Below are 11,034 nucleotides of genomic sequence, written 5' to 3' on the forward strand. Positions count from 1 at the left end.
AGTCTTTGAGTGTGTTTGGCCCTTTTAGCCCTAATATATTAGGTCCTTTAGTCCGTCTTCCATTAGCCCTAATATTTTTACCCCTAGTTTCTTTAGTTATAGGCTCTTTAGTCCTTTATCTCTTATTTGCAAAACTGTGTAGTCCTAGTTCCTTGGCCGCAAATATGTTTCGCCTAATTCTTTCCTGGGTACTTTAATTTGTCCTGATACGTTTAGTCCTTGGTTAGTTCCTTTAACCCTAATATGTTAATGTGTTGGATATATAACCCAACCCCTAGTTTCTATAATCATAGGCTCTTAAGTCCTTGATCCCTTTATTGTACAAATGTATAGCCCTAGTTCCTTTAGCCCTAATATGTTTAGCCCTAGTTTCTTTAGTCCTTGTTCCTTTAGTGGTAGTTCCTTTGTTTAGTCCTACTTCCTTTAGCAAAGTTTGTTCCTTTCTCCTATTTCCTTGAGCCCCAATGTCGTTAGTAATGGTCCTTTTAGCCCTAAAAAATTTTAGCACTAGCCTCTTTACTCCACATCTCTTTAGTCCTAACTTCCTCAGTCCTGGTCTGTGACTCAGACCCGAGATGTTGAGTATTTTTAACTCACCCCTGGGACAGTAACACCTGGATGTTGTAGCAGGGGAGCAGTGGCCTGTCGGACAGCTCAAACTCAAACACCTCTCTCCTGGCTCGTTGCTCCTCATCCTCGTCCTCCTCTTCATCCTCCTCCTCCTCCTCTGGCCCAGGAGGGTCAGCAAGAATGTTATACACTCCTCCCTCGCTGGACGGCTCTGTAAAAACACAAAATAAATCAACAACAGAATAACATTCTTGAGGACACTCAATGTACTTTTGTCCTCACTGGTTTAGCAGTACGTCCTCTAGTCCTAGTTGGTTGAGCGGTAGTCCTTTTAGTCCTGACTAGTTTACCAGTAGACCCTTCAGTCTTGATTAGTTTAGCGGTTGTTTCTTTAGACCAAATGGGTTGGCCATAGTTCTTTTAGTCCAAATTGGTTGAGCGGTAGTCCCTTTAGTCCTATATGGTTTAGCACTAGACCCTTTAGTCTTGATTAGTTTAGCGGTTAATTCTTTAGTCCTAATTGGTTGAGCGGTGGTTCCTTTAGTCTTGATTAGATAAGCGATAGTTTCTTTAGTCTAAATTGGTTGAGCGGTGGTTCTTTTAGTCCTATATGGTTTAGCACTAGACCCTTTAGTCTTGATTAGTTTAGCGGTAGTTTTGTTTAGTCTAAATTAGGTTAGCCATAGTTCCTTTAGTCCTAACTGGTTTAGCGGTATTCACTTTAGTCTCGATTAGTTTAGTGGGAGTTCTTTTAGTTAAATTTGTTTGTCCAACCTTGAACATAACTTCTCTGTTCTGACCGGTTTTTCTTTTTGTCTTACTTTTGTCTTTAGTTGCGGGTCGTTCTTGCTTTAATCCTGAATTATTTATCCTCTCCAAACCTTCCCGTTTACCTCCCCTGACGATTTTGTTCACGCATTGTTTTTGTGTGTTTGTGTGCAAACTAACCGCACACGGAGCTGCCGTAAAACTCCCAGCAGATTCCTGGATCGCCCTCCGACCTTCCCTGGAGGTCGGAGAGATAGTCTGCAAAGAGAGAGAGACAGCGAGTTAGTAGCTTTTGTGGTCGATCAAAGAGCCGACCAATCAGAGAGGATGAAGGCAGCGAGATGAAAACAATAGAACCACACACACGCACAGTGAAAGACGGGAAGAAGAAGATGAGTGTTTGTGCTCAGACGGTGCCGGCTTGTCGCCGCGGCGCTTGGCGCTGAGTAGACGGATGCTGGCAGGAGTGTGTGTGTGTGTTTCAGTGTGTGTGTGTCTGTGTGTGTGTGGCAGTGTGTGTGTGTGTGTGTGTGGCAGTGTGTGTGTGTGTGTGTGTGTGGCAGTAAGCTGTTCTGGGATTCAACAGCCAAGCCTCATTAAACCCCTCTGGAGAGAGGAAAAAAAAAGAGATGGAGAGAACAAATACAGGCAGGGAATGATAATCAGACAGGCTGGCAAGCACACACACACACACACACACAGTAACACACACACACACACACAGTAACACACACACACACACACACACACACACACACACACACACACACACACACACACACTGAAACACACACACACAGAAACACACATTTTCCTCTCGTTTATTTCCTTCTTCTTTACTCCGACATTTCTGTCGTTCGCACCAAATCCGTTTCATTCTCTTTTTCTTTTTTATTTAATCTTTTATTCGTATATATATCCATTTTCCCCCCCTCTTCACGTTCCCTCCATCATCGCGCCTCGGTACCACCAGGATAACATCAGAGCTGTCAAAGTTTACACGTTAACCCAAACATGTAAATGTTAAAGGATCCTTTTCAAAGATGTTAATGTTACGTGCTCGTGTTAAAAAGCCAATATATTGTAAAACTGAAATATGTATATCTTATCGAGTATAGCTGCCTCCACTACAACAAATAATAAAGAATGACAAAACATCAACTAATGATTTTTTTCATCACTGATCAATCTCTCAATTCATCTTTTATTCTATTAGATGTTAAATAATAAAAAAATGTCTGGATATTCAGTTTACTGTGATATAAAGCAGCAAATCCTCACATTGGAGAAACTGCAACCAGAGAGCGAGTGCAGACTGTGCCTCATAAATGACTTCAATAATTAATAAATTATTTAATTTTTTTAATTAATTTTCTATTGACTAGTTGATGATTGTTTCAGCACTAATTAAAAAATGTTTAGGTAGAAGGCGGCACTGAAAAGCATCAAGTTACCAGTTACAGAAGAGTTACTGGCGATCTGTGAATGTGTTACAATCAGCCGCAGATAACGAGGAGGCAGCGCACACACATTTTCTCAGCTCTCCTCCTTACCCTCCAGGAAGGTTTCCATGGCAGCGCTGTGGGTCATGTTGATTGGCCCTCGTCCAGAGTAGGAGGTGAGGGTGGGGTCGGCGCCGCAGGCCAGCAGAAAACGCACCACCTCCACGTGGTCGTTCTCCACGGCATCGTGCAGCGGTCTGAAGCAGAAAACAGAATCAATTCATTCTGAAAGAAAATATTAATAAAAAGGTCAGCCAGGTTATTTGACACACAAACATCCTGCTCTTATGTTACCAGGTTAAAATCAACTAATCAATTAATCGTTTTAGTTAATAACTAAAACTATAACTGCCCATATAGTCCCATTATATTCAGAAAGGCAGACATCTCCAAAACTCTGCAACTCACACCGAAATAATCTAGGTGGATAAAAAGCTCTACAGATGAGAGGAGGAATATTGTGTTTTTGATTTTGTCATTTAATCATCACTTAATCATTTAAGTCAGCAGAGGAAACATTAAAAAAGTAACGGCAGTTTTTAATTTTTGCTAATTTGATGTTGATTAGATTTTTTTGGTCCTGGACTCTGATTCGCTTGATGTAAACCTGCGCCGACTCGTACCTGGTTCCATCCTGAGCGCTGCAGTTGACGTCAGCTCCGTGCTCCACCAGGTGGCGTACGATCCCCAGCCAGCCTCGGGCGCAGGCCTCATGCAGGGCGCAGTACCCGGCGTTGTCTCGGTGGTTCACGTCACAGATCCGTCGCTCCAGGCAGTACAGCACGACCTCCTGGACGCAAGGAGACACGTGGACGCCAATGAGACGAGAGCCTTCGGAGCGAATCATTTGCCACTAACGACTATTTTACCGATTAATCTAAAGGAGTCATTTCCCTCCAAAATATCAAGCTGAGTATTTAATTTGAGTTCATTTTATTTTGAAACTGAGAGTGAATGAGGAGAGGGAGCGCCGTTAGGAGAAAGCCGGAGAATCCGAGAAATAAAACGTTATTTTCCGATTGTTTCACTGCGCTTACGCTCTAAAGAACAAATAAACACGCCCGCGCTGTCGTCGTGATATTGAAGAAAAACAATGAAAAACCACGCGTTGGTTAAAAACATTGATGCTGACGTATTTTCAGCGTCGACGTCATCGATTACGTCGACTACTCGCGTACTGAGGTACATAATCCTACAAAGCAGCTAACTAGGATGCTTCAGACACATCTGAATGTAAATAATCACAGTATTAATTTTCAAACCGGTTATCCTCGTTTTTACCACATTTTCCTCCTTTGCAAAGTCCAGGATGATTGAACTGTCGGCGCGCTGAGCCAGAAGACATTTGAGGGCATTTAGGACGCCACTAAAGCCTTTTTTTGCCATCTGTGCACCAACTCCTTTGCTACCCAGAGCCATTAATATGCACACACTGCTCTCTTGTCCTTATCAGAGTTACCACGTCCCTCCAGCAGTGTCGGGGAAGTGGACTGAATCTGCACAGGCGGACGTGGTCACACACGTGCGGCCGGCTGATGACCAAACTTACAGACCATTACGACTACGCGGACGTGGAAAGCATAATTTGAAATTACGCACACAACTTTACGTAATTTATGTTGCAGCTATGAGGTGTGAAAAGCATAATTTGGGTTTTACTTGTCACTAAAGCCGAACTTTCGTGAGAACACGACTTCTTGTGTCTTTTGCCTCGCTTGCAAACGTTAGCGTCAGCGTCCCGATTCCAGTCGTGAATCGCTGTTAATAAAGCGAGTAAAACTGACCGACTCGGCCCAACTGGGTCCCATCAGTCATACAGTGATGTCGTGTGCGTCTCCGCCTTAAAAGGTGTGTAACGAACAGGAAAACGACACATTACCGGTAAAAGAGCAGTTCCACCTTAAGAGAACAAGACGGAGAGACGAAGGCCTCCCTCCCTCTCTTCTTCTGCTCTCTCGAAATGATTGCAGCTTGTGTGTGTGTGTGTGTGTGTGTGTGTGTGTGTGTGTGTGTGTGTGTGTCGTGATGGATGACGGCTTCATTTGCAAACTGAGCTCGTTAGCTTCACCGCTGCACCTCAACGAGAGAGAGCGAGTGAGCGAGCAAGGCAGGGTGACACTTGTGAGCCCTGACAAGAGCTGTCACACCGCACATGAAATATTCAGACTGCGTGTGTGTGTGTGTGTGTGTGTGTGTGTGTGTGTGTGTGTGTGTGTGTGTGTGTGTGCGCGCGAGCGCGCACGCAGGCATTTGTCAAAACCACACACACAGTTTTCTGCCTCCAAATGATTTTCAGACGTCGACTGAATTTCAATGAAGGACATCTGTGGAGACTCGGCGCTGTAACGTTCATGCCACAGGTTTGAGTCCAGCTGATGATACCTGCTGTAAACATGTTTGTCCTGAAGGTGGCGCTACAGGGAAGGTCACGGAGCCATTAAAGTCTAAAGGGTTCATCCTCTGGGGAGCGGGAAGATGATTGAGACTTTCGATATGATTATGTTTTGAGACCCTCAAGGTGAAATTAGGTAAAATAAGATTTTTTTCTCTCAGCATTAAAGTTGAGTTTCATCGAGGTGAAAAGAGTTTCTGCTCATAATTAAAACATTTTTCATCAAGAGCTAAAATGAGGTTTCTTCTCAGGGTTAAATGAGATTTCTCCTTCAGTGAAATGAGGTTTCTTCTGGAGCAAAAGGATTTCTCTCCTCAGGATCGCGTTTGGCTTCTCCTTAAAATTAAACAAGTTATTTCTCAAGTTAAAATGAACTTTGCGTTTGGAATTAAATTACGTTTCTTCTTCTCAGATCAGAGCCTCCTGTTGGAGGTTTCCTGGACATCACGGACCACGAGAAAACCCAGCATGCCTTGCAGTGCTCCAGGAGGAGCTGGAGAGCGTTGCATGCCTCATTTTCAGTGCATGTAATTTCACCGATAAGTTCCTAAAAACTACTCTTAATTTTTCTTAGGAAGAGTCAGTAACAGCTGAATTATTATTCTGGAATTATAAATCAGAAAATAAAGTTAACGACTGTGTTTACGTCTGTGTGTTTAAATGATGGACTTTGCTTTTAGGGACAAAGCAATCAAACCAGAGAGAGGTAGTGGTTAGCCGAGGGCTAATTCAATTAAAGAGGAGAGAGAGAGAGAGAGGATGTGAGGCTCTCTCTAATCTTTTTCATCTGGAAGCGAGGGATTAAAGTTCAAGGAAGGCGAGAGCAGAGTCGGGGGAGAAGAAGAGCGAGCGAGGCAGAACAATGCAGCAGAAAACGAGCTCAGACGAGGAGGAAGAGGCTTCATTTCCATGTAAATTTTTCACGTTCAAAATGTCTGCAAGAAGACTTCAGCTCGACTTCGTAGAGCTTAAAAATAAAAAGACAAAAAACAAGTAAAACACTACAGGATTTAAGATTAAGATCGTAACTATAAATTATATTATTTCTCTTCATTTACTAAATAAAAAACAAAAAATACAGAATGTTTTTTTGTCACATGTGGGCAGCAGCGGGGCACAACTCCGCTGCTCATAATGTCATATTTTGAATGGGGTTGTAGTTTAAGGAGATCAATTTAGCAAAGTTTGCTAACTTCTACCAATATATGATAGAAAATCAAAATCACATTGATTTGTCACATTTAGCCTGAAAACAATTAATGTAATGATTGAAACTGTAACTGCTGTAGGATTTGAATTAAAATATGCTAATTATATTTTTAGTTTTACTAAAATTTAGCTGCACTGTGAAACACCTCATTCACATAAATACAGATACATTTTTTGATTTTTTAGTAATACCTGTCCACACCTGGGTGTGTTTGTGTCCTGTTACCTCGTATCCCAGGCGGGCGGCGCGCTGAAGCAGCGTCTCTCCGGCGTTTTTGTTCACGATGAGTCGGCGGACTTCAGGAGGGGCGGGCCGGGCGATGTGTGTGTGCTGCGGAGAGGGAGGTTGATGGCTGGGCGAGCGAGACGGGTCAGACGGAGACACCTGTGTGTGTGTGTGTGCGTGTGTGTGCGTGTGGAGAAGGAGGGAGAGAGAGACATTTAAAGTGATTAGCATGCGCTCGAAGATTGTTTTTATTACCCACAAAGCAATTAAACACACACAAAAAACAGCCGCTCGCACTCTTTCTACATCCATCACTGTCAGATGTTTTCTCTTAAACACACACACACACACACACACAGACTGTCTGACACACACACACACACACACACACACACACACACACACACACACACACACACAGACTGTCTGACACACACACACACACACAGACTGTCTGACACACACACAGTCCTAGTTTTCCAGGCTCGGTTGAAAATAGCGCTGTCACCACCTCCGCTCCCACGACTGTGTTTTTGTGTGTTTTATGTGTGTGTGTGTGAGAGAGAGTGTGTGTGGGGGTGTGTGTGTGTGTTTGAAGCCCGAGGCTGATGACAGAAAGCTCAGGAGGAGGAGATGGAGGGGGGGATTTGTCTTAAAGTGAAAGACCGAAAGGGAGAAACAAATGAGGATTCTCCGTCTCGCTCCCTTCACTGTCTGCATGCCTCGCTCGCCCCTCTCCCACTTCCTCTTTATTTTGTTTCCTCGAGCTTATTGTTGCATGTTGTGCATGTTGTCGTCATTCAGGATCGGACTTTGACTCCAACGTAACAGCTTCTGTCAGGATCAGTAACGTTTCTGTCTCCTGTGGAGTTCCACAGGGTTCCGTTTTAGGTCCTCTTTTCTTCCTGTCTTCCCTTCTTGTACAAAACACATCACCGAACTGTTAACGCCGGGTTCAGACTCCACGACATCAAGCCCGACCCGACAGACACAGGGCGTCGGGAACAAAAATGGACGTCGGGCGCGACGACGGTTTTATAGTTTTATCCCGTGTAGTGTGTCATAGTGCACAACCGACGCTAAGTACGACAAACTCCACGACGTGTTCGGTGACGCCGACCAATAGGAGCACAGAGCGCTCTTCAACTGTAAACATGGCGAAGAGAAAGAGGAATGATGCTGAAGTCGGTCCCTAGCAACTCCTGCACGATGACATCAGCTGAGCTGTGATTGGTCGGGGACGACAAGGATATATGACCGAGTGCTATGAAGCTTATGGTAATAAATGAATTCGCCGCCCAGCAACCTCAAGAGAGCCACTAACATTTATCACCAGAGCGTCCGGCTGCAGCAGTGCCTTGCTCAGCCACTAACATTTATCGCAATAATTGCGATAAACAATATTATTGTCATTTTTAAGGGCATTTGCGTGAAGCACAGCGGCTGTCGGTTACAGCGGGGAGATATAGAGAAATCTTTAGCCAAATAATCACAAACTACAGGGACATTTGAAGTAAAGTTTTTTTAAAAAACGGGGCAAAATGTCGGTGACATTCTTACGAAACAGACAAAGATGGAGGTCAAGTCTAAATGTCGTGCATTAAGTCGATAACGTAGTAATGTTAATCCGTGTTGCATTCATAACTCCCTTTCAATTTTGGTCAAATGTGTTTGTTAATTTTGTTACAAATGTGAGTATTTCTTTGTACTTGTAATTAAACTGATGCAAATTTTTTTATATTTTTATTTCCTATTTTTCTTAATTAAAGCTGAAATTAATTGAACGTGTGTGTGTGTTTTCTAAACAAGAGGCAGATAGAGACGGATGAAAAGCTGCATCGCTGAGCTGCTGACGCCACGGCAACCGTCTCCGCCGCTTAGCAGCCAGACAGCATGTGCGTGTTAATGTGTTTGTGTGTGTAATGTGTGTGCGCAGGCGTCTGTCAAACGAAGCCGCTCGCCGCCACGCATCGGCAAACAGGATGCAAGCTTTGCCCCTGTGTGTGTGTGTGTGTGTGTGTTTTGGTGTGTATGTTTTCTAGCGCAGCAGACTCAAACAAGGAGGAGGAGGAGGGTCGAGCGAGAGCGGAGGAAGAGAGAGAGAGAGTGTGTGTGTGTGTTTTAGTGTGTGTGCGTCCTCGCTGCCCTGAGGAAATCTCCGGTGCAGCAGCTGTCAAAACGCCACAAGCCGCTGCCGCACACACACACACATCAAAACACACACACACACACACACATCAAAACACATGCACACACACACACACACACACACACACACACACACACATCAAAACACACACACACACACATCAAACACACACACACACACGCAGTACATGTGGAGAATATTATTCTTCCTCCATAACCTTCAATCACTCCCTCCCTCGTTCACTCGCTTGCTCTCTCCTTCACTTTAATCTGCAGTGAATTGAATTACTCACACACACACACACACACACACACACACACTCACACACACACACACTCAGTAAACACACACACACACACCGTCCCTGCTGAGTTTTCCCAGCGAGCTCCAATCAGGACGATAATTGCAGCGATTAACGGAGAGGGAAGAAAGAAAGGAGGGAGGAAAAACATGAAAAGAAAAACAGAAGAACTGATTTGTGGTTTTAACTATTTGTCAACGCAGAAAACAACTAAATCTTATAATATTTATCTTGTTGCTGAAATGTTGTCGCATCTCTACAAAGTCAGGTGTGGATATTTATGTATGTGTGTAAAAATTCAATGACAAAAGATATTAAGTTATTCCTCGAGACGTTTTTTTAATTTTCTCAAAGCGTCGGACTTCGTCTTCGTTGGTGTTTTGACTCGGTCTCGGTCTCGTGGGGTGTTTGAATTGGACATGTCTCGGTCTTGTCGTTGTCGTCGTCTCGTAGGGGTTTTAACTCCAGATGAGTCAGAGCCTCGGTCTCTCGGTCTCTTGGTGTTTTGACTCGGTCACGCGTCGTTCTGTTTTGCTTTGGGGGAATGTAGATAGTTTTTCAGGGTCTCTTAGCAACAGTCCGAGATGTAATGATGACCATTATTCTGCTTCTTAGCAAAATAAACAGGGAGCTCTGGGTTCAGGCAGCCTTGGTGAGGCGGGCGACGGATGGTGAGTTTGAGCTACATGTCAGACCGAAAGCTTTTACTTTGTAAATTTGCTGCAGGCTGCTGATTTTCAAATGCGCTGCATCGTTTAAATATCTTTTGCTATTTTAACTGTTTGCTGTAAAACATCGGCTCAGAATCGGAGACTCTGAGCCGAACGCTCAGCTATGTCCTCATGTTTTCCTCCGGCGAGGAGAAAACCAGCGCTCCGATCTGCAGGCGTGTTGAAGCTCGTGGGTGTTTGAGTCACGCTGAGCTTACAACTGTCTAAAAAGTGAGATTTAAATAAAGACAAAACTCTAAACTATGGACAGGAGTCATGGGCAAAGAGAGTAAAACAAGTACAGGCGAAGCTTTCACGCTGCTAATGTAAGATCAAACTCAGCGTAGCGGTTTTTCCAGCACTTGTTCCTGGCTTTTATTGTGAAACAGCCACAGGAAGTCTTGTTAGTTGCTAGCAGCGTAGCATGTGGCTAAGCCTAAGTATTCACAGAGAAGCCGCGGCGTCATTCTTATATTTACCTGTGTGCTGTTTGAAGCTGGGGGATTAAAGTTTATCCACCAGGGGGCAGAGCAGGCCGATTTAGCACAACGTAAACATAACTAACACTGTGAAACTGGAGGAGTTAACGCTGGAGGTCATGGCGGGGAAAATGGCGCCGTGATTGCCTTGCGCCCTGAGCAGCGACTGTCCAATCATAGCTAAGTAACCATAACTAGGACACGGCGCTCAAACAAGCGCTCCTCGCTCACCTTTCCGCTCTTCTTCTCATCGTCGGTTCCTCCCCCATCTCTCCCCTCCTCCTCCCTCGCCGTCTCTCCTCCCGTGTGCTTCATCTTGCAGGGACGCTTGCCCTTCGGCTTGTCGAGGTCGTCGTCGTCGTGGCAGCGGAAGGGACGGGGGTCAGGCGAGGAAGAGGAGGAGGGAGGAAGAGGAGGTAAGGACGGGAGGAAAGCGGAGACCCTGCAGTTCTCCTTCAGCTTCTGATGCTTGTCCTGGAGGCGGGAGGAGGAGAGGGAGGTGAAGGATGCAGGGGAGGGTTGCCGAGGGGCGGGGCTGCACGGTTGCCGGGGGACATGGGCGGGAGAAGAGGGCGGAGCCACGTGGAAAACTGAAAGAAAGACAGGTAGAAAGAAGAAGTCAGCACCTTCACCTGTCGATTTCACGCCGATTACATTATTTTTGGTCGAGTCTACAGCCATGCTAGCAACTCTGTGAGGCTTTGAGCTAAATGCTAACATCAGCACGC

General features: G+C 44.9%; 1 protein-coding gene across 1 annotated transcript in view; it reads right to left on the reverse strand.

The window, feature by feature from the left end:
- LOC122871884 (BCL-6 corepressor-like) overlaps positions 1–11,034 on the reverse strand; it is a 42,269-nt gene that overhangs the window by 2,625 nt on the left and 28,610 nt on the right. Inside the window, 6 exon segments of the mRNA XM_044187420.1 lie at positions 598–781; positions 1,519–1,596; positions 2,892–3,037; positions 3,464–3,630; positions 6,668–6,826; positions 10,538–10,896. Of these exon segments, the coding sequence (XP_044043355.1) occupies positions 598–781; positions 1,519–1,596; positions 2,892–3,037; positions 3,464–3,630; positions 6,668–6,826; positions 10,538–10,896 (1,093 nt within the window).

The sequence above is a fragment of the Siniperca chuatsi genome, linkage group LG24 (assembly GCF_020085105.1).
Source record: "Siniperca chuatsi isolate FFG_IHB_CAS linkage group LG24, ASM2008510v1, whole genome shotgun sequence".
In the NCBI taxonomy this organism is placed as follows: Eukaryota; Metazoa; Chordata; class Actinopteri; order Centrarchiformes; family Sinipercidae; genus Siniperca; species Siniperca chuatsi.